The 24,431-nt window shown below is 42.8% G+C and overlaps 3 protein-coding genes across 6 annotated transcripts in view; 2 read left to right on the forward strand and 1 right to left on the reverse strand.

Moving 5' to 3' along the window:
- Positions 1-24,431, reverse strand: part of LOC111869345 — an 85,527-nt gene that overhangs the window by 28,440 nt on the left and 32,656 nt on the right. The window lies entirely within an intron of this gene.
- LOC117282702 lies at positions 549-5,654 on the forward strand. Of its 2 annotated transcripts, none has more exons than XM_033753393.1 (2): positions 549-618; positions 4,213-5,654. In XM_033753393.1, exons 1-2 carry the CDS (start codon positions 601-603, stop codon positions 5,197-5,199), a joined length of 1,005 nt encoding a protein of 334 aa, XP_033609284.1. In that variant the 5' UTR covers positions 549-600; the 3' UTR covers positions 5,200-5,654. The 2 variants fall into 2 exon arrangements, with proteins under 2 accessions (XP_033609284.1, XP_033609286.1); XM_033753395.1 differs by lacking the exon at positions 549-618 and adding an exon at positions 670-784.
- The window catches only part of LOC111869411, a 31,615-nt gene continuing 26,088 nt past the window's right edge, over positions 18,905-24,431 (forward strand). Inside the window, exon 1 of one of the 2 annotated variants that reach the window (XM_023860935.2) lies at positions 18,905-19,479. In XM_023860935.2, the coding sequence (XP_023716703.1) occupies positions 19,423-19,479 (57 nt within the window). In that variant the 5' untranslated portion in view covers positions 18,905-19,422. Of the gene's footprint in view, positions 19,480-22,683; positions 22,816-24,431 lie in introns of those variants that run through there. The other variant, XM_023860978.2, reaches the window with a different exon arrangement.

Here is a 24,431-nt window from a genome sequence, read left to right on the forward strand (position 1 = left end):
GTCAGAGTTTCAAATCCCTCTTTAATTGTATTATTAATATAATAATTATTACGTCTTTATCATATAACTAAGAAATATGATCAGTCACTCAGAAAGTTTATACTGAATTTCTGAAATACGAATTGCAAAATTAGGGTTTCCGGTCAGCGAAGATCTCTCCTGTAAAACAGTTGTCCTGCCCGTCTCACAGAAGATGATCAGGTTACATACTCCTAACTTCTTTGAAATAGCTCCTCAATTATCTTCACGAGGCTGAGTGGACCCCGTTCCAGACCCACAACTTCTCAGAAAATCTGGTAGCGCCAAGAATCGAACCCGGCACGTCTGGATCTGTAGCCAGGAACTCTTACCACTAGACCACATAGGCGATTAAAAAGTGCGTTGACGAATTATTTTAAGGACTGAATTGCATGGTGGACGGTAAACAACTAAAAATAAATTATAATATCAACTGCAACAGGTTGCTAAGATACAACATTACTGATACTGCTGATAGCGGACCGAGAACAGAGACTCTACGCATGACGTAGTATATACGTACTGTAAAGTATAGCTGTGTCGTTTCAGAGGTGCAGGTGTGACATTGGTGTATATCGCCCAATGGAAACAACTAGAAAGGTAAGTGGCAAGACTTATCAGGAAGACGAATAGTAGGTCTGCGCATTAAATCGTGACAACTTATTGAGCATTCGTATCTCTACTTTATTGCCATTTTCAGTTCTTTACTTAACGACAGTGCCGGGATCAAGATGATACAGCGTCAGGCAGAACAACTGAAAAGAAGGTGGGCTGATGTAGCAGACTGTCTAGTCTAATATAGGGATAATTCCTTGAAAAAAGGAATACTATCTTTTACATTCGAATACTATTTAGTCATCTTTCATAATCTTCTTTAAAACTGTGTCGTATCATCAGTTGAAACAGCGTCGACACGTAACCTATTAATTAATCAATCGATCGTAAGTGTTTGGGATTACAGAGCAAGATACACAAGATAAGACTCCTAGACCTGCAGGCAAACCTCACTCTCACATAAGCAATGTGATTGTGACAGACTTATGACGATATTACGGAATAATTATAATTGTTCCTGACGACAAAACATTACCAAAATTTTAATACTTGAAGTTTGTATAAATTACAATCGTGGTGCTATTAAATTACGATCTGATATAGAAGTAACGATTCGATTGTGGTCTCTGCTTTGTTTTTCTTTCGATCCTGAAGAAGGTAATATCTTCTTTCGAAATATCTATTGATTTTCAACGGAACACACGGTCTTATATCAAAGGAGATAGAATTATTTTATGGTAAAAGGTAAAGTTTGCCGGTCACGGTAGCCAAGCGGTCTAAGGCATGCACTGTCTTCGCTCGCTTGGAAACCGGGATCATGTGTTCGAATTCCACTCAGGGCATGGATGTTTAGTTTGTGTATGTGTGCGTTTTTCTGTGTTTGTGTATAGGTAGAGGCCTTGCGACGCGATGATCACCCGCCCAAGGAGTCCTACCGAATGTGTAAGATCTAGAAAAACCGAAGTGAACAGAGAAGTTCATGGAGGTAGGCCTAGGTCCACTGGGGCTGTAGTGCCAAGGAAAAAAAAGGTAAAGTTTGCCCTGTGATTAACTAATTAAGCACTACGCCATGAAGATGTATGGGGGAGTGAATATATAGACCCATCCTTTCTTGAACTCGGCACTAGTTGGAGGTGAGTGGTCACCTTCACGCGCCGGCCGCTTTATCCCCAGGGAAAGAGTCCCCGGTACCCGTTGGATAGGAGGCTGTGTGTGGCCCAGGGCCGGTCTGGACGACATAGAGAAGTGAAAATTGTTGCCCCCACTGGGACTCTCTAACCGTAATTAATTTTATTAATTAGAATTTTTAATTGTTCACAATGGGATGCAATGAACAAGAGCAGTGAGACATAGGGCTATTCTTGCATGTAAGAGTTAGCGTCTTCTCACACGTGCAGAGAACAGAAAGACACCCCGTCGCGAGTTCTTTGAAATTTTACTTGAAAGTGTAACTACGGAATCTTTTGTGAATTCGATACTTGACAGCTTGTGCATGTCATAACTTAAAAGAAGTAAGTTTTAAGAGCCCCAAGCCAAGCTTAACATTTGTCAAGATTCTGAGAAAAAGTACGTTGGAGCTCAGAAAACTAAACTCCCTTTAATCCTTAAACGGAGTGGAGGAATAGCTAAATTAAGATACTCCTATTTTTCAAATGTAAACCGTCACTAAAATTTAAGGGTGTGACAGAGCCGAGACGCTGATGGAACAAGGACTTGATGGTTCGAAGGGAAGTCAGTTGTCGAAGTTAATCACACACCGGCCCTTGAAAAAATCAGATGTAAAACTTGTGCAGTTAGTCACTCACCGTTTTCTTTGTATACAGAATTAAACTTGTGATATTCAGTTGAAAGTAATAACTAGTAAGAAGTATATAGGCATAAAGTGTTGTGAATTAAAGAAAAATATATACAAAGTTAGGCAAGTTGAGAGAGAAAGATTAGATTGTGCAACAAAGGGTATAAATGTTTAACAATAAACTATCGGAACTCGATTTGTGTGTGTTCCGACAAATAAGCTAAAGTTACTGATTTCTGAAGTTGTATTAAGAAGTGGCTCAGCAAGTGTTCAACAATAATAAATTAACTAAACTTGATAAAGTGCTTGTGTAGCTTCGTGTCCATTCCTGCTTCTCTGAGTTGTGGCCCGTTCAAGCCTCTGAGATAAAGAGACCCTCAGCTCTACCGAATCAGCAAACCTCAGCCTACTGATCTATTGATTTTCAACGGACTACACGATGTTATATCCTAGAAGATAGAACTGTTGTAGCAATATTAGTTTCCGGAGAGGAAAAGACGATTATAATAGTATGATATGAAAATAAATTAAATGAAAAGAGGCATAGGAAACCAACAGACGCAGTCTGCCTGAAAGCACGTTAACCTAAACACACAAGGCAACGGGCAATGGTAAGCAGTGGCATGCAATGGCGCTTCCACTTCGAGAGTTCGTGGGTCTGTCATAATGTTACTATTGATCTTAGGAAATCAGAATTTACGAAGTTATGGTTGTCTACAATGGCATAATGTTCATACCAAATTTTGTCAAAAACTGCCACTAATTTCTGAAGATACACGTAGAATGGTGTAACACGTCGAAATGATGGTAGTCTCGTTAGCCCATCGTTTCCTCTAGGTAAGGAAATTAGACTAAAGGTAGAGTAGTTCGATACCACTGAGAGTTGAACTAAGTATTATGCACTGCGCCGCCCCATACCTCAAGCGGTTAGTCGCTGGCTTCCCACCGCGGCGGCCCGGGTTCGATCCAGGGTCTGGTCAAGAGAGATTTGTGGTGGACAAAGTGGCGCTGGGGCAGGTTTTCTCCGAGTGCTTCGGTTTTCCTTGCAATCTTCATTCCACCAATTGCTCCACAATCACCCTCACCTATCATCTGGGGCTGGTACAACAGGCCAGAAGTGGCCGCATTGCAAGGGACATAGTAAGTATTATGCACTGCTATTTACTGACCCGTTCGCCGACTCTGATATCGTTTTGTCAAACTACTGAGCGACCACAGCATGTCGGCGTGGTTAGTGCTAACTTCAGCGGCTAGAGGATGTCGCGTGGCCTCGTCAACGCAACGAATAATCGCGTCCCTTAATTTCGGTTTTCTACACCGGAATAAGTACACATAATACAATTAAAAATTACGTCAAAATTACAAAAATTAACAGCTGTTAAATACGTGCTGTCACTACTAATTCATAAGAACACAACTTGAAGTTATATAAGTATAGCTTAGTCGATATAGTGGCGGCAAACGGACTAGACGAATGGTATTCGATTCTCTGCAGAGGCAAAAAATTCTTCTCTTCTCACCAGCGTCTCACCCTGGGGACCAACCAGCCTCCTACCCAATGAGTAGTAGGAGCTCTTTGCCTATGGCTGGGCGGGGAATGAAGCTGACCTATCAAGAACAGTGCAGCTGTACCTTCACAATACACGTCTTAATAGCGTGGCGCTTAATTAATTAAACACTGTGCCAACTTTACTTTTACTTTCCATCATGCAGTTTGTGCTATTGCCGATGTAAGACCTATATTTCTCTCTTACTTTCTTATGTATCGCTATCAGAATTGTTCCAGCTCTGAACCATGGGCACTCTAATGAATTAATATGTTCCTCTGATTTTCACTTCTTCAGGGACAATGGAGGAAGTTGAAGATGTTTCATAGGCGAGCCCGGCTTGCAGTTTTCCTCCTTGGACTGGGATTCCTGCTTCTGTTTGTCACTTTCTGGAATTCAGGAAAGAAGCCAGAATCTCCGAGGCCACTGCCATACCGATCAGAATTATTTGATGTTGTAAAAGGGAGTATATTCGTGGGGTTCAATAACGAAACAGGAACCATAAATGGCGAATACATTATTCCAAACATCGTCCACTTTATATTCTTCGGGGAAAGACATATCTCTTACGTGGCTGCCGTTTGCGTTTTGGCGGCCTTCAAGAACCAACATCCCGATAAGATAATGTTTCATACAGATGTTGATGAATTCAGAGGTCCTCACTGGGAGAAACTGAAAAACACCCCAGGATTGATCATTGAAATCCAAAAACTCGAAATGCCAACGGAGATATTCGGACAGAATCTCAGTCACGTTTGGCATGCTGGAGATATTGCACGAATAAAGATCCTGATGAAATATGGCGGCATATTCTTAGATAACGATTCCTATGTGGTAAGGAGTCTGGACTGTTTCCGAAAGTATGAAATGGCTCTCGGACGAGATGAGAATAATTACATAGGTACTCAGGTTTTAATTGCGCATAAGGAAGCACGTTTTCTGCGCCTCTGGTTGGAAACATACAGAGAATACTATCCTAATCTATGGTATTACAACGCAGGTCAGAAACCTGCTCTTGAAATTCTATGGCACAAACCAGAACTTGTTCACAGCGTGACGACATTATTTGGAGTACACGACCTATCCTACGAACTATACCGCCAACATAATTGGAAGGAATGGCGTAATTATTACACAATCCATCTTTTAATTAGACACAGACATTATTTGGACAGTTGGTGGAATTACTATTGGTGGCCAGAAATAAATGAAAAGAACATCCACGGCTATCTCATGGCATTCGGTAAAATGGCGCTGGATGCTTATGATCCCATGCAACAGTGACCACATGCTTAAGTGTGATATGACATATGCATACGTTAAATTATTCTAGGGTTCTGAGGACAAAGCATAAAGTGCGATCCATTCCCTTTACCAGACTGTAATAGCCCAGTCCGCAGTTCAACCCAGGAGACATGAGACGTAAGAAAAAATGTTAATATCTTTATTTTAAAGAAACACTTTGTGGAAACCGCCCACATTGAATCAAACCTTAGCTTATCAGAAGCTAGGAACCATCCGCTGTTAAGCAAAGACTGCATAAACAGCCGTTGCTAAGCAAAACCTACAGCACAACTATCACTGGTATGCAACGACTGGAAATCTCGTCTCCATGGAAGTAGTTTGGCAGTATGGAATAACAGAAGGGCACACTCAGGGAAAACTAGGAAGGACCCAGAGAACCTTCCTACATCCTGTCGAGAGCCAGCCTACCTGAGATCTGTAACCTACAATCTACAAACTGCTGCCTTCAATTCTTCACTTGAAGTTCGTCTGTATATTCTGTATAACGACAATAAATATATGCATACAAGTTTAATAAGTAGTTGTCTCTTCATACACCGAAAACCCCCCACAATTTAATTGCATATTAATTGATGCGAATTTTTATGTACTCAAGAATGTACTACGAAGAATAATTCCTTTTGCGATATGACGCCGTGTAGTTTGGTGGAAGTTTACGGGCGGTTTGGAGTAGCGTGAAAAAAAAAAAAGGAAGTACATTTCTCCGAAACGCCGGAATACATGGCGTCACATTCAAGCGGACAGTATTCTTCAAATTAGGTTAACATCCACTGTCAAACAGGGCGGATTGGAGAAGTGATAACGCTCAGTAATCTTCCAGGTCTAGACCGAGCCGTTACAACATAGCGACATCAACAACACACACATATCATCATAATAAAATCTAATACACGTATACATCACTCCAAATAAACAGCCTGTTGGGTGACACACAGAATAACGACCATAAATCCCCCAAGGAAAGAGTAAGGTCAAGACGCCAGCCGCGTCATGGCTCAAGCGGTTACTCGCTGGCTTGAAGAACGGGTTCAAACCCGGATCTGGTCAAGTGGGATTTGCGGTGGACAAAGTGGCGCTGGGGTAGGTTTTCTCCGAGTACTTCGCTTTCCCTTGCCAATCTTCATTCCAGCAAATTCTCCATCATCATAATCACCCGGGGTAGATACAATAGGCTAATCAGTGGCCGCCGTGCCGAGTGGACATAACTGGAATCAACATCCCACTAAACGAATTTAAAAAAAAAAGAGGGCCAAGACTAGACCTGACATATGTGACAAGATCCCGATACGCATGCGCCCCACAGTATAGTCGCTTCTTCCACCAGAAAAATCACGTCAACACTTGGCGGTCACAAAGTTTTAAAGAGATTTATCACAAAATATTTCGTTTCCATATTAGTATAATTTTAATGTTTATGTTTTATCTTTAGTCTCTAATTTTTAAAATGTTATTATCTAAGTATTTAAAATATTAGCTGAAAGTTTAAATTTATGCACTTAAAACACTCAAGAGCACAATAAGGAGCCTTATTGAAGAATCAGATGCAAATTGTTAGATGTAATCAAACAACTGAGGCTGGTATTATTGTACTCCTGATTATGACCCAGTAAAAGGGTCGAAACATGTAGAGTCAATAAAAACCAATGCTGATACGATAGCGTCTACTTTGTTTAAAATACAGAATATTGTCTTGTATACTGCATACTTTTGTATACTTTTGTGTACCTTCTCTGTAATCGTATTCGTAAGGTCTTCGGTTCGAATTTCGGCCGTGACACCGGCCACCTTCGACGAGTTTTTCGTGGTTTTCCTCAACCCCCCCCATGCAAATTCCATGATTACACCTTAATTAGGCCATGACCGCATCCTGCCACATCCCTTACAGTTCACCATCCTTCAATTATCCCGTCACAGACGGTACACCGTCTGAACGCTGACTGCCATCAGTAATGTTGTTCCCACAAGAACTTCGAGTAGCTAACCAGTGCTATTCGGTACATAGGCTGAATGCATCTTTCTCGACAAATTCCACTAGAAATAAATTGTTAATATATTGTGACATGTTGCGCTAAGGAGAACGACCCCCCACCAGCAGTGACGCGGCGGGTGAGTCAGCGCTCCCCTCCCCCTCCTCCGCACGGTAACGAAGCCCGCCCCGCCACTCCCCTCCGCGGTGACATCACGCGGTGACGCGGAACTGCTTCCTACTGTGACGTGGAACGTAACAGGCAATCCTGCGGCTATATAAGTGGACGGCAGAACAGCTACCAGAGAGTTCTAATGTGGCTACCAGTCAGTTCTACTGTAGCAGTTCGGCGACTTCAGTTGTACTGTAACAGTCGCCGAGATCAGTTGTACCGAGTCAGCCTGCGAGTGAGCGATAACTAAGAAGCCAGCAACTAGTCAGTTGTATTGTGGCATTTGGAGTGTACTAATTGTGATACTGCAGATAGCAGTAATCGTAAATCTGTAATTTGGGTGATTGTAAGTGCGAATGTGAAATAAAATTCGCTACATCGAATACATCGAGAATTTATTTGTCGCGATATACGCCCGATACGCGACAATATCAATAAGAATGTTAACGTACATTTTATGCGGGAATAAAACATGTAGTTCGCGACGAGCTGATCACTCGTCCAAGGAGTCGTACCTTCTCTAAAATGATCGTGAAACTGAAAAATCAGAGGCCAGGGCACAAGGGGGCTTTAGCGCAGCGAAAGAAAATTGAACATGCAGGGAAACTGCTGGGGTGTGACGCATTGTAATTTGGTGTACTGTTAACATTTCAGAGACCTCTGATCCCTCCATCCTCAAGGTATTCGCACAGGAACGTGTAATTGTGTGTGGTATATTTATGAAGGTAAAAGTAAAGCTATCCTTGTAACAGTCCGTGAATGCCCATAGGGTTGTGAGACGTCGAGGTTCCCACATTTTCTTGACAATCGGCTCACAGATGGCGGTAAGGTTGTCAGCCTTACGCGCCCGCCGCCCTTTAACCCCCCCCCCCACAGGAAGATTCCTGTTACCCATTTCGGTTAGAGGCTGAGTGGACAGCAGGGCCATAGGGCGGCTGGAAGAATTAGGTAAACTGAAAAAATTCAATGACCTCATTTGGAATCGAACCCGCGACCTACCGGCCTGTAACATAGTGTCTCAACCAACTTCGCTACCGCGTGCCCCGGTATGTCTATAGAGTCGGTATTTTAAAGATTAGATATTCAGAAATTACAATATGTTTGCACATCATCACAGCAAGTTACCGCAAGCAAAGCAAGTACAAATCTAGTACAATATAATTCATCACAGAAATACTCGTCCAATGCTGGAATGTCTTTATCTTTACACCCTAGTGATATGGCAGCCAATCTCAATTTGTCTGGCAAGAATTTTTGTTCAAAATATATAATTTCATCTTTCTCTGAAGTTCCATTCCCCCTTCCTTCCCCCTACCTTTTCTCATTTGAGAATGATAATGAACCCCGGTCCCTTCAATAGTTACAGGCAAATATTTCACTTGCTACCTTCAACCTTCCGATATATATTTCGGCTTTGGTAGTATGTTTGTGTACTACTAAAACTGGTCTCTGTAGGAAATTTATCATACTGAAAACTCCATTGTCATCTGGGTTCTAATCCTTTGGCTTCTTTGAGAAACAGTAGCCAAGTGGATGCCGATCACAGACGCTGGACGCGCGGTCTAAGGCATTAACTGTCTTCGCTCGCTCGAACGCTAGGATCGTGGGTTCGAATCCCACCCTAGGTATGGATGTATGCATGTGTTTATTCCGCGTGTGTTAGGTAGCGGCCTTTTTTTTTTAATTCGCTTAGTTGTTGGTGGGGTCGAACTGGGTCCACTCGTCACGGCGGCCATCGATTGGCCTATTGTAGCCTGCCCCGGGTGATTATGATGATGGAGAATTTGGTGGAATGAAGATTGGCAAGGGAAATCGAAGTTCTCAGAGAAAACCCGCACCAGCGCCACTTTGTCCACCACAAATCCCACTTACCAGACCCGGGATCGAACCCGGGCCGCCGCGGTGGGAAGCCAGTGACTAACCGCTTGAGCTATGGCGCGGCCACGTAGCGGCCTTGCGACGGGATGATCCCCCGTCAAAGAGTCCTGCCGACTGTTTTTAATTAAGAAAGTGAAGTGAAATGAAACGTTACAAGGTTGCCTCGTGCTCCAAGCGGGAGCAACATAAGAAGAAGAAGAAGAAGAAGAAGAAGAAGGAGGAGGAGGAGGAGTAAAGATAATGTACGTGATAACAAAAATATTAGTCATTTCACATTTCTCAAAGTTATGACAAACTTCATAAAAGGCATCTGAGCTATTAACTATGAATCGCTGTGTAGACAACGGTATTGGTGGGCAACGCTTAAGGCAGTGGTTCCCAAACTTTTCCGGTTCACGCGCCCTTAAGTGTATCAGGATTTTTCCACGGCGCCCAAAGTCAGAATACAGGCCTACCTAACAGTTGCAGTGCGCAGTTGGTGCGGTTAGGTTGGTTAAGTTAAAAAAATAAATGAATCACGTATTTCAAATTCACAAACAATTTATGTAAAAAGTATTAAATAAGTACTCATTTTGAACAATCATATCATTGAATAAATAAATCATAATTAGTGAGATGGATGAGCTTGTTGTTCACTGCACATCTTCTCAAATCTTGGGATCAAACTGGACACAGCCACCCTCATTTCCTGTTCCACGTTGATTTTCGCACGATACTTGCTTTTTATCACAGCGACCGCCGAAAACCCAGCTTCGCACAGATATGATGTCGCAAATGTAATTAAGATTCGCTGAGCTTTATCGCTTAGCAGCGGATATTCATCTTTTACTGATATCCAAAAGTCAGTTAGTTCCATGCTGCCAAATTTTGTCTTCAGTGTATTGTCGCAAGACAGCTCAATAAGATTTTCTTCTTCTACAGAAGTAAATTCAGATGGAGCTTTGGCCCTGAATGGGTCTTGAATCCATGCGAACTTGTCGATATTATCTTCTTGAAAGTATTTTTTAAACCAGTTGATAAGCTGTGATAGGTGCTCTTCAAAAACAGATTTTACGTTGTGAGAGAAATCAACTTCATTGGAGATCACAAACTGCTGCAACAATGGGAAGCAATCTTTGCCACCGTCTTCATTCATTTTTCTTCTCCATAGCTGTATTTTTTTTTTCTGAAAGCTGAAAACTTCTCGACCAATTTCAAAATGGTGCATGTTGCCTCCCTGCAGGGAGAGATTCAACGCATTTAACTTTTCAAAGATATCACACAAGTATGCTAGTTTTACCAAAAAATCTGTTTCCACGAAGTGTTTGGCATACTCGTGTTTTTCTTCTTCAAGAAAAGTGTACATTTCCTGCCGTAATTCAAACGTACGGGACAATACATTGCCACGAGAGAGCCATCGCGAGGGGCAGTAGTACAACAAACACGTGTATTCGGCTCTCATATCCTCACACATTTTTTTTAAAAAACTTACTTTCACTGGTCGAGTTTTTATAAAGTTTACCACATTCACCACACATTCCAAGACCACATTCAGTGGAGGACTCACATATTTTGACGCGAGTGCTTCTCTGTGAATGATGCAATGGGTCCACAGTGAATCCGGACCTTTGCTTCGAATAAGCGCCTGCAATCCTCCATAATGGCCGGACATCGAACGACCACCATCAGTACAGACACCAACGCACTTTGTCCACTCCAAATTATTTTCAACCATAAATGCGTCCAGGATCTCGAACAAGTCTTGAGCCTTTGTACTTGCAGTGATACTTTTATAAAAAAGAAGGTCTTCCACAATGTCATTACCATCTACGAACCGTACAGAGCAAATCAAATGTGCATCCTTATTACTGTCCGTGGCCTCATCCAGCTGTAACCCAAATTCCCTCCCTTTATTTTTTCAATTAATTGATCATCGAGATCCTCCGCCATGTGCTGGATTCTCCGACTGATAGTATTGTTAGACAAAGGCACCTTTGAAAGCAGTTTCCCCGCAGACTCACCGATCATAATGTTCACCAAATCTACAGCAGCCGGTAGAATTAGTTGTTCTGCGATGGTATGGGGCTTTTTACACTTCGCGACTCTATATGCAACCTTGTATGATGCTAGCAAAGCACTGCTTGGTATTGACACCTGCTGAGAAAAAGTACCTTTTTGTTGTTTTAATTCTTTTAACTTTCTGGTAAAAAAGTCGCGAGGTTTACCTTCCATGTTTCGATGATTGGTTTCTAAATGGCGTTCTAGCTTACTTGGAAGCATGCACTCTGGTGCCAAAACTTTCAAACACAGTACACACTGCGGTCTCTCTTCATCGTTGACATCTGTCGATGAAAAGCCAAAATCCAAATAACTATCGTCATATTTATGACATTTCCGCTTCGTCACACCCCCGCCACTAGTTTGTGGTGCGTCCTCTTTCTTTTCACTCCTACAATGCTTATTAATTGTTCAATAAAAACTTGTCCATTTTTAGGAAGATAAGAACAACATTTAAAAGTTTACTTGATCACAACACCATTAGGTTGGTTCGATCTTCAATAAATCAAGGGCGCGGAGACAGCAATTAATATACAAACACCAAGTACCGAGAAAGTTCGATAAATAAGTAGAACAATCCAGTCACTATATTCACATTGATGCACTGAGCGACACTCACGTCTTTCCGCGCAGCGGGCTGACCAACAACTGTCTTCTGCACTGCAATGACGAACAATCCAGAGTTTAAGGAACTCTATTAAAATTCTGACATCGAGCGCCATCTAGTATTGCTATTGAAAAGCAAAACATTTAATGGTTTCTACAGTGTCCGTTAGATGTCCATCCTATCATCGCATCTACACATCGATGGTCCGATTCTAAAACCACATCGGCTCAGTGCCATTTCAGTGAAAATATTTGAATATTTCGAGGCGCCCCCAAAATATTTCGCGGCGCCCTAGAGAGCCGCGGCGCACAGTTTGGGAACCACTGGTTTAAGCGATATGACAGTCATGCATGTATTGTGCTGCCACCTCGTCGGCATGTGCCCGAACTATTGAGGTTTAGTAACTCGTACTGTTTGGGTTCAGTGACTTGGGGTTGGGAGGAAGTGTGTGTGTGTGACTCAGGGCGTCTATACGTATAGACATAAAATTACGTAGGGGCCCGCGATAGCGTAGTTGGTTGAGGCGCTATGCTACAAGACGGAAGGCAGCGGGATCGAACCCCGATGACAAGACGGAAGGTAGCGGGATGGAAACCCGATGAGGTGGATGCTTTTCAATGTACCTAATCCTTCCAGCCGCACTATGGCCCTGGGATCGATTCAGCCTCTAACAGAAATGAGTACCACGAATCTTCATGGTGGTAAGGGGCGACCGGCTCGGAAGGCTGTTAATGTATAAGTTGCGATTTATGGCACTTGGTCCTAGTAAAGACGCATCTTTAATCTGTAACGTGGTTTTTTAATTATTTTGATCATAATTACTTCTTGGATTAGGTGAATCGCCGGTTCCAGTTTCTAATACTGTCACGTCTCCTTGACCTTCTTGGTCGTCTTACGCCTCATCTACTAGACGTAAGATATTTATAGATTTCAAGTGAAATGCCAGTCTAGTCCATCCTTCGCTAATGTATTTTCCATTAGTTTCTGTACTCTGTAATTATTTTCCATACAAACGGAACATTTACAAACAAAAAACAAAACTCCGTGGCTTGAGTCCGCAAGCGAACTATACCGACTGAGTGACCGGCGCTTGTTGGCGAAGTTAGTGCCAACTTTAGCGGATAGACGGTGTCGCGTGGTCAGTGCAACGAATCCCCACGCCCGTTAATTTCGGTTTCTAGACCGGAGCCGCTATTTCCTCGAAATAGCTCCGCAATTATCCTCAACGAGGCTGAGTGGACGCCGTTCCAGACCCACTGCTTTTCAGAAAATCTAGTAGTACTGGAAATCGAACCCGAACCTCTGGATCTGTAGACAGGATCTGACCACTAGACCACAGAGGCGGTCCCTTTTCGCTCCAAAAGGTTTATAAATTCCCTTTTGAATACACCAAGTTGGAATCCCGGCAGGGGCAAGAAATTGTTCCCGTTTCCTCAGCGTCCAGGCCAGCTCTGTGGTTCCTGCAGTCTCCCACCCAATGTGTATCGGTGACTCTTTCCGGGGGGAAGGGGTAAATTGGTCGGGTGTAGCGCTATTCATTCACCTCCATCTAATGCCGAGGTATCGAATTGAAAAGACATTGAATAATATAGATTATATAAAGGACTACACAATATAAATGCGACGCTTTTCATCCCTACGCGAGAGATGAATAACACCGTCGGATGCACCCGTGTGTGTTCGGAGAGTATATCCCTAAATTCGACAATTCTGTATTGTAGCTAAGTTTGATTACGAAATCCTTGTGTATGGATGTGAACCGTGGCTTCCAATGTAAGACGGGAAAACTGAATCAATTCTCCTTTTGTTATGTAGACAGCCGTACGGCCATTGATTTTCCTCTCGACGTGGGTCTTAACGTAAAGAGCACGCGAACTGCTCATTTAGATAATGTCAAACTGAAAGTGCAATTTCTTTACTACTGTTTTTTTTTATGTTTTAAGCGTCTATATAGCGTGGTCGGTATAGCGATTGGCTATGGGATGGACGACAGAGAGATCGGAGTTCGAGTCCCGGTAGGGTCAAGAATTTCAACTTCTCCAATTGTCCAGATCGGCTCTGTGGTCCACACAACCTCCTATCCAATGTGTACCGTGGGCTCTTTCCCTGAAGTAAAGCGGTCGGGGCGTGAAACTGACCACTCACCTCCAACTAGTGCCGAGGTCAAGAAAATGTAGATCTATACATCCACTCCCCCCATTCGCCTTCATGGCATAGTGCTTAATTGGTTAAGCACAGGGGCAGCTTCACCTTTTTTTCCTTCTTTGAATCGCCTGTAATGATAGGAAAACTGACTTATTTCCAGAGGGGAACAGTCAATCCAAGGATATAACTTCCCTGTCTAAAAATTGATATCTCACAGTTGAAGCCTATAGTTCAATTCGTCTTTTCTTCACGCCATGTAAGCTTAATGTCTATTCACTCTACGAACTAGGTTAAGTCATACCTTGTGTAGGCAACTTTACGGAAGAAGATTGAATTTCCACCGGCGTACGAATACCGAAACCATGTTGCAAATAGAATCTAGTAACAATTCTTTATTGGAGTCCGTCGTAACACAACAACATATGGTCAAGGTTAATATTACCTTAGCTATATGTTTCGGTATTTAAATCCATCATCAGGCAAAACACATGATTACTATTTTCACAAACTATTGAACTGCAGTTTCATTGTGATAGTAAAGCTGGAAACTTCATAACTGTTACATTACAAAATACAGGGTATAAAAATACAACGAATTATAGACTTATTATAATAAGTTTTTAACCACATTTTACTCCATAACTTTCGTTTCATAATTATGAAACGAAAGTTATGGAGTAAAATGTGGTTAAAAACTCTTCATGTAATATTGCATTTCATGAAGTCAGTTGTTGCAATCTTCGGACATTGCAGAAACTGACTTCATGATATGCAATATGACATGAACAGTTTTTAACCATGTTTTACTCCATAACTTTCGTTTTATAATAAGTCTATAATTCATTGTATTTTATACCTTGTATTTTATTCGTAATTACAGATCCACACTGTCTTGACGTTGGCAATAGTTGGAGGTGAGTTGTCAGCTTCACGCCCCGGCCGCTTTATTCACGGTGAAAGAGCCCCCCGTACCAATTATATAGCAGCTTGGGTGGACCCCAAAGCCGATCTGGACGACGTGGAGAAGAGAAAATTCTTTACCCTACCATGACTCGAACTCCGACCCCTTGGTCGTCCAGCCCGTAGCCAGTCGCTATACCGACTGCGCTATCCCGGCTCATAATTAGTGGACCTTAAGTTGGAAAATTGTTCCTCATATCGCTTAAGATTTCTGTAAAACCCGGATCGAACACGTGGAGTGAAATAAATACAAAATCTGGAGCAAATTATTGCGAGATATAGCTGACTGATGCAGACGTCATAGCAGTCGTTTTAAGTAGAGTTATAATTTAAGTAAGCTAGTTCGCTGGCGGACTACAAGCCACGGAGTTCTTTTTATTCCTTTTATATACGTGTAATGTTACCGGAATTTGCAACACGCCCCCCCGCTCCCTTTGTCAGAGGGATGCGCTAAACTAAACGTCCCTTTCTCAGCACTCAACGTATCACAGAATTAGATGGGAAGACGACAGGCGAGAAAGATGGTGGGAGAAGGAGACCTGATAAAGTTAAACACAAAACATTCAGACACATATCACGTTGTTAGCAGCTCAGACAACACAGCGTCGAGTGGTAGAATGTTCAGTGAAGGATGAATTGGAAATAATTCGTAACGAAGAGATCGTAACATAATTTGAAGTACAGTGAAACCTCACTGATTCGAAATTCTCGATAATTCGGAAAACTATTTTTTTTGCGCAATCCGACCTTCATGATCACATTGCCGCTACCTCAAATGTTTTTATGTCTGACGTCAAAATTCACGTTTTTTTTTTCACATTTTATGATAAGTATATTTATTTTATGAAATGCAATTTAAGTTCCGACAAAGTTGTATTGCCTAAAAAGACAAGTGAAGTAAATTTTATAACTTCTCTTAACATATTTTCAGTAGCACTTCTGTAATTTGGGTTTTCACTAATTTGGACAAGGTTTTGCTCCCAATTAATCTTAATTAATGAGGGCTTACTGTACTATCTTAGTGCTGTCCTAGTAGGGACTGAAGAGACCCACGAATAGCCTCATTCGGGATAGCCAGTGTTCGGGCTGAGAATTAGAGACGTGTTTGTATGAGGATGTACACAGTTTATGAGATCTGATATGTCTTCTCAAGGACCAGAATTAGGGTCAAGTGAATCTGGCACCAGACAGTGAATTGAGCGTGTTAAAGGTCACATTTTCAGTAGCAATTTAAACAATGAACATGAATTGTTCGTAATGGCATTTACCCAGTGAATACCATGTCCAGAACTGCGGTTAAAATTCGTTGTTCGCATGAAAGGCCAACAGGGGAGCACGGCCAATAGAATCTCAGCATGCAGGTGACTACGGTCGGATACTCAGGTTGGCGTAATAACATTTCCTTTCATATCATAACACTAACATGGTACGAAATGTACGCGTACCAATTAGGCCATCAGATCCCGATTTGCGATTGGTAACTTTGGACTATCTGTTACAAACAGCTAAGAGAGATAGGATATGATGGTATGGATTTGATTGATCTGGCTCAGGATAGAGACCAGTGGAGGGCTCTTGTGAACACGGTAATGAACCTTCGGGTTCCATAAAATGCTGGGAAGTTCTTGAGTAATTATTTTTTTTAATTCGCTTAGTGGGGAGTGGAGTCCAACTGGGTCCACTGATTGGCCTATTGTAGCCTGCCCCGGGTGATTATGATGATGGAGAATTTGGTGGAATGAAGATTGACAGGGGAAATCGAAGTACTTGGAGAAAACCCGCCTCAGCGCCACTTTGTCCACCACAAATCTCACGTGACCAGACCTCGGGATCGAACCGGGACCGCCGCGGTGGGAAGCCAGCGACTCACCGCTTGAGCTATGGAGTGGCCAAGTTCTTGAGTAAGTTCACAAATGGCGGCTTCTCAAGAAGGGCTCAGCTCAATGGGTGAGTGTTACAAACGGCGTGAAGTTGCTTATTTAATGATACTGACAGTACCTCAGACTCTATGGCTTCGAATAACTGTGAATGAGTTGCATGGAGCGTGAAATAAAGCGGTCGTGACCAATTTAATGTACTACCAGGGATCTTGCCTTGAGGTTCTGAATAAAACCACGAAAAATCGCAGGAAATTTATTTTCCCAGCTGAGATTCTAAAGGCAAACTCACGAATACAAATAGACTTGCTTAACTTGTAATATCTTTGCACTTCTGTATAGGACACGAGTAAGAGATTTGGGTAATCTTCGCGTGTTCGGAAAATTGCTGTCGGATACTAATCATACAAGTTCCGAAATGTAGGCATAAAGGTAAAGCTGGCCCTGTGCTTAACTAATTAAGCACTACGCCATGAAGGCGCATGGGGGAGTGGATGTATAGAGCCATATTTTCTTGACCTCGGCACTAGCTGGAGATGAGTGGTCAGCTTCACGCCCCGGCCGCTTTACCCCCGCAGAAAGAGCCTCCGGTACCCATTTTATAGGAGGTTGGGTGAACCCCAGAGCCAGCCTGGACTAATTAAAGAACAGAAAATTTGTTATCCTACTGGAGCTCGAACTCCGACCCCTCTGTCGTCCAGCCCGTAGCTCGTCGCTATACAGGCTGAGCTATCCCGGCTTCCTCTGAAATGTACGCATAGCGTGACAATTCTAGGTTTTTCGCTCACTTTCATTGTCTCGCAAACTGCAAAATGTATGGGAAACGTGGGTTGGACACGACATGTCTTGCTGTTCTCTACAGTATTTGTTCCAAATATTCACACCGCGATGTACGTTTACTGACTTACGCTTCGAGCATAGAAAAAATTTCAGATTTTCATATAAAGCCAGAATTACTTGGATTTTGGACTTTGTCCATCGTCCGGTATTCTAGGAACTACAGATTACAGCGTTTCGGATACTGGATCTGTTTCCGTCCTCACATGAGGAGGGAGACACCTACGAATACTCTGTTGGGTCCCAATAGTGTAGGTGCTTGCTCCCTCATGTGAGGAAGGAAACAGGTCCAGTTTCCGAAACGCCGTTCTCTAGTTTCTAGAATACCGGATGATGGACAAAGCCCAAATCCCAGTAATTCAGGGATCGCCATCGTTAGAACCCTTTAAAATCTACATGTTTATGTAAAGTGTCCGAAACTTCTATTCGATTTGAAGTGGAGTGCTTGCAAGAAGGTTGTTGTGAAGTCGTCGGCCGTCAGTGCAGAAATTACTTACTTATATACTTATGGAGCTGAGCCCTTCTTGAGGAGCCGCCAATTCTGCAGCTACTCAAGAATTTTCCAGCATTTTATGGAACCTGAAGGTTCATTACCGTGTTCACAAGAGCATTCCACTGGTCCCTATCCTGAGCCAGATCAATCCAATTCATACCTTCCCATCCTATCTCTCTAAGATCCATTTTAATATTGTCCACCAATTTACGCCTTACTCTTCCTACTGGTCTCTTTTCTTCTGGCATTCCCACCAATATCCTATACGCATTCCTCTTCTCCATTTGTGCTACATGTCCTGCCCACCTCATCCTCCTTGACTTGAACATTCTAATTTTACTTGGAGAAGAGTACAAGTTACGAAGCTCCTCATTTTGCAGTTTTGCCCAACCTCCTGTCACTTCATCTCTCTTCGGTCCAAATATTCTCCTCAGCACCCTGTTCTCGAACACCAGTGAAGGAAATGTGGTACGGATGCACCGTACCATCACCTCCCCGTATTTGTTAACACCGGCCTTTGGCGCGTGCTTTGAGGATTTTGAATGCCGGCTTCTACCTAAGAATTATTTTATTCTTTTGAGGAGTTGGTGCTGTCTGTAAGCTGTGAACAGAGGAGAAACCGTCACAAGGAGGGGAGGGGGTCCTTGAGACTTGGGCTTCCAAGAGAAATTCTGTTAGCTCTATTTCTAGAAGTTGCGCACACACGGTTTCCCAGTTTGTGTGTGTGTGACAGAGAGGGACGTTTCTCGTGCCAAGCTGTGTTTCTATTGCGTATTCTAAAGTGGAACATTATTTGTTTATATTAGTTTGGTTAGTACCGTGTACGCTCGAAGTTACTGTGGCCAGCCCTGACTTTAACCTTCAAACACACGGTTCCTGCTGCATACATGTTGCTACTTCACCTGCGCTGTTACCAACGCACCTACCGCCTCTCTGTTGATTCGTGCCTACTGCTCCAACGAAGGAAATAATAATAATAAAAAAAAAGAATAATTACCTCCGTTTTCTGCCTACCGCTCCACCAACACACGCAACAAGGCTGACCTCTGTCGGCCAACAGTACAGTGACGGTTTCAGCTTGGGAGGAAGATGGTGATCGGTTTAGTCTTCGGAAAGAAACTCTTTAAGTTTCCAGTGCTGATAAAGTGTTTTACAGGTCTAAACTATGTGTAACTAGGCATGTCTGTGGAGTTAGCGTGATGGTGCAATTCAACAGGTGAAATGTAGGTGATGTCTCAAGCTCTTCACCAAAGGACTGGGAAATCTAAGAGAATTTTGTATGTGAAGGTATGTCACAAAATAAAATGTATGAAATAGTAGTTACTTATAGGCTTCTGACGATGGTGTATAACACAGAGATATATTGGGTTTTCGGACTTTTAGCTCTCATGGACTTAGCCTGGTCTCAAGTGTTTATAATCTTTGTGTTTTGGGACATCGGCTGTCCAGTGATTGAGGCTAGCTCTTTCTAAGGGACCCAACAGAATAGGTGTTTTCCTTCACCTGAAGACGGAAACAGATCCAGTTTCCGAAACGTCGTGTTTTTCTTAGTTATCTTAAAACCAGGACGATGGATAAGTCCGAAAACCCAATATCTCTATGTATGAAATAGTGTACTGCAGTTCGAGTAAACACCGGGATTTAGTGTCAAGAGCTTAAATTCTAGCCGGACGTTGACAAGCGTCCTAGACACTAATGAAACTATCACAAATACCAGTTGGGGTGTGAAGATGCAGGCGATTATACTAACAGTACAGGATAACATGTTTTTAAAGGAAGTACAGGTAGCATGTGTTTACAATTATGAGAAGATGCAGTTTTTATATTTGTAGAGTAAACATTTCACAGGATGTACGATAGCTCAGTCGGTACAGCAACTAGGCTACGGGTTAGACGGCTGAGGGATCGGGGTTCGATTTCCAACATGGGTAAGAGGTTTGTTTTCCACTGTCCTGACTGGCTTTGGGGCCCACCCAGCCTTCTGTCCAATGTCTAACGGGGTTTTTACACCGGGGATGAAGCGGTCGGGGCGTGAAACTGACTCTCTTTCAACTAATGCCGAGGATAAGAATGAGTGTAGCATTAATAATTTCCGCATTCGTCTTCACAGCATAATGCGTAATTCAGCACAGGGACAGTTTCATCTTAAATATTTCAATAATTATTTGGGGTATCAATTCAGGAGAACGAGATGGGCGAAGCATGTAGCATGTTTGGATAACAATACATGTATGAGTTTTAAAACGTGAAGAGACCAGTTATGAGACCCAGACTAGGCCCATATATTGAAATGGATGTTGAAGAAACAGGGCATGAAATGTGTAGACTGGATTCGCCCGGTGCAGGATAGAGGTCGTTGCCATTGTTGTGTGCCTAAGTCCAGACCTACACAGATTTACTATAAAGCTAGGAACCATACCATAAAACCAAGAACCAAAATAAAAGCAATATTTCGGGCACAAAATCTGCTTATTTTATTAACAAATGGAAAAACGAAACATCTACATATAAAAAAAAAAAATCAAACTCCGTCGTTTTAGTCCGCAAGCGAACTATACCGACTGAGAGACAGCAGCTTGTCGGCGAAGTTAGTGCCAACTTTAGTGGAGAGAGGGCGTCATGTGGTCAGCTCTACCAATCCCCACGATCGTTAATTTCGGTTTTCTAGACCGGAGCCACTATTTCCTTGAAACTGCTCCTTAATTATCCTCACGAGGCTGAGTGAACCCCGTTCCAGACCCACTACTTCTCAGAGAATCTGGTAGCGCCGGGAATCGAACTCTGACCACTAGACCACAGAGGCGAACATCTACATATACACTATGACTGTCAATTACGTCAGGGTAGAGGGAAGACCAATGCGCCGTTGCAGACATACGGGAAAAATGTAAACCATCTTCTGACATTATTAGGATATGAGGGTGGGTAAGGCAATAGGAGGTACAAACAAAAGGGACGGGGAAATATATGGGAGGAAGCTTGGAAGGACTATGACGTAGGAAAGGGATAGAAGACTGAAAGGGTCGCTGTGAGGAAATTGTTTTAACGTGAAAGAGAGGAGGCTGCGGAAGATGGATGTCTGTAGGACGGACAAACGGTGATTGGAAAGCAATAATGGAGGGAGGAGATGAATACAGTAAAGGGGTGGAGGAAAACTAGGAGGGAACGCTAAAAAGAAATTTCTGAGCGCCACGATAAAAATTCTAGGCTTCATGGCGACCTGACGCCCGGAATTTGTGCGGGCCCGGCTTAAGCCTATGTAAAATCAGGCGGTCACGGTTGCCGAGAAAATAACCAGAGCTCTCAAACAAATGTTTATAGGCCTTCATTTTGCTGATAAGACCCAGCGTTTTTTCGTCTGTTTTCTGTTGCCATTTTCAGGATAAAAGTGGTAAGTATGGATTTGAGACACGCACCGTTTCGTGTATAAAATATTTATCTGCCGGTCTCAACATTTCTACCCCAAGACAGGTGTGTAATATTTAGCCGATACGTCGGAACATTTTACACTAATGTAGTGCGTAAAGTTTCGGAAGGAAAAATTTTCGGGTAGAACTCATAAATCATGGGCCGTCAACACACCAATTGATTATAAACTGATACTAAAATGATTACTCTGCGTGCTATTTTATTTTCATCCCACTATATGTTTCGATCTGTTCAGTTTTTATTAATAAACATGTCGTTATTGAATACAATTTGATGCATTTTTTAGTTTATCAATATTATAATCTATATTTTACTTTTATTTTTTTTTGTGAGGGATATGTGTGCTAAAACTTAAATGTGTTCATAGCTAAAATCTAGCAATTAAATAAAAGTAGATAAAAACAGAATTCCAGTTTAATTTTTAAGTATTTGAAATGGGGGGGGGAGTTTTTTATTAGGTAGTGTGGATGGGCTTCGTGGGTTTTGATGTTCCTTAGTCACGCGAAAACGTGACTGGTCAGCGTTCACAGTTCGTGGTACTCTAAGTGAATGTCTGCTTTTTGTCTTCTATAGTTGCAGTACTATTACATTTTGGTGCGTGTATAGGAAGCTATTCCGGTCTAGAAAACCGAGACTAACGGGCGTGTCGGGATCCGTTGCGCTGACCAAGCGACACCCTCTATCCGCAAAAGTTGGCCTACCAGCGGCGGTCGCTCGGTCGGTATAATTCACTTGCGGACTACAGGCAACGGAGTTGAGTTTTCAATTCTAGTTTTACTACAAAACATTTCAAATTCAAACCATCCTGCACTGGAAATAGGCGTCGAGGTTCGATCTCAATTCGCTCCTGTTATGCTACACTGAAGGGTTGAAAACCGAAAAACCTTAGACATTCTTGAATGTCACTGAACCCAGGGCTGCCTGATAGCGAATAAAGCACGCAAAGAACGACAATGGGGGGGAAGTGTTCGAGCGAGAAAGAGTCATCCACAAGCTTTCTACACGTTGGTCGATAATACAGCATGCTACTGGGAGATACGTTGAAAATACATAGGCAAAACTATGACAACAGAAGCCAAACAAATGCCTACCGTCTACCATACCAGTATATCCATCACTCTTGGAGAGCGAGCAGTCTGTTCGACATTCAGCATATGCACGGTCACGAGCGTCATGAGTCACGCGTAACACGAGGTAAGTCGAAATTAAGCCGAATTGAAACACTTTGTTTATGTACAGTAGGTGCTGTGAAGAACCGGGCAGGATGGTGTTGCGCAAACGCTCTAGAATTTTACTTGGGTGGAGGGGGGTTCGATTCGATTCAATTCGATTCCTGGCATTTACATAGTCTGTCATCAGTTTTTTTATTCAGTCACTCCAGCCAAATATCTGGATAATACCTACAATAGACCATGACCGATTCTTTAGAAATCCTTTTCAATTCATTACCTATCAATCATCGCACCATTCTATGCTATGGTGCCTGAGATAGCGACAGCCTCGTACAAGAAACCAAGAACCACTCCCGGGGAAGAGTAGTGGTAATTTCTTTGCGGCCGAGAGAAACAGCCTCCAATTCATATGCAGGTCGGACAGATTCCACCCATGCAAACAGTATTTAAACAATGTTTCTGGAGCGTAGTCGCTATAGCAACTATGTACCTATGGGCTGGACGACCGAAGGGTCGGATTTCGAGTCCCGGTAGGGTCAAGAACTTTCCACACAGCGTCCAGATCGGCTCAGGGGTTCACCCAACCTCCTATACAATGAGTACCGGGGGTCTTTTCCCCGGGAGTAAAGCGGACTGGGAGTGAAGCTGACCTACCTCCAGCTAGTGCTGAGGTCAAGAAAATGTGGGTCTATACATCCACTCCACCATAAAACTTCATGGTGCAGTGTTTAATTAGTTAAGCACAGAGACAGCTTTACCTTGTTTACATGTTTCTGGACATTATCCATCTTCCTATCTTTATCTAAATACACCGCCCTGTTTATATTACAAAACACGACGTTTCGGAGACTGGATTCCGTCTCCGTCTTCAGGTACAACCTACTCAGTTGGGGACAATAGATGGAGCTGGCCCCTATCTCTGGAGAGGGAGACAGAATCCAGTCTCCGAAACGTTGTGTTTTGTAATATAAACAGGGTGGTGTTTTTAGATAAAGACAGAACAGTGGATAATGTTCAGAAACATAATATTTCTACAGGGAGTATTTAATTGCTGTAAAAGGTAAGGTAAAGCTATCCCTGTAACAGACCGTGGAGGCCCACAGGGTTGTGAGACGTCGAGGCTCCCACATTTTCTATAGTCAGCTTAAAGATGGCGATAAGGTTGCCAGCTTTACGCGCCGGCCGCCCTTTCCCCCAGGGAAGATTCCTGGTACTCCTTTCTGTTGGAGGCTAAGTCGAACCCAGGTCTATAGCGCAACTGGAGGGATTAGGGAAATTGAGAAAATCTAATGAACTCATCCGGACTCGAACCCGCGACTTTCCTGCTTGTAGAATAGTGTCTCCACTAACTACGCCACCGCGTGCCCCATTTAGATACTGTATGATCTGATAATTTTTGAAACAGAACCCCAAGCAGGGGCAGAGGGGGTTCCTGATATTTTCTCTTTCGCACAGAATTCCACATATCGGGGTCCACTTCTACGGGGACTTCTAGGACATATTTCTGGAGAAGTAACTGTGCATAGTTCACAGTCCGGTATTTACACGGTAAAGTGAAATATTTCGTTTCCTTCGCGTATGTCTGTCCTTCCCTCCTCATCAGTGATTCAAAAATTTTTCCCACTTCCTTGGTTTTCG

The sequence above is a fragment of the Cryptotermes secundus genome, unplaced genomic scaffold (assembly GCF_002891405.2).
Source record: "Cryptotermes secundus unplaced genomic scaffold, Csec_1.0 scaffold630, whole genome shotgun sequence".
Classification (NCBI taxonomy): domain Eukaryota; kingdom Metazoa; phylum Arthropoda; class Insecta; order Blattodea; family Kalotermitidae; genus Cryptotermes; species Cryptotermes secundus.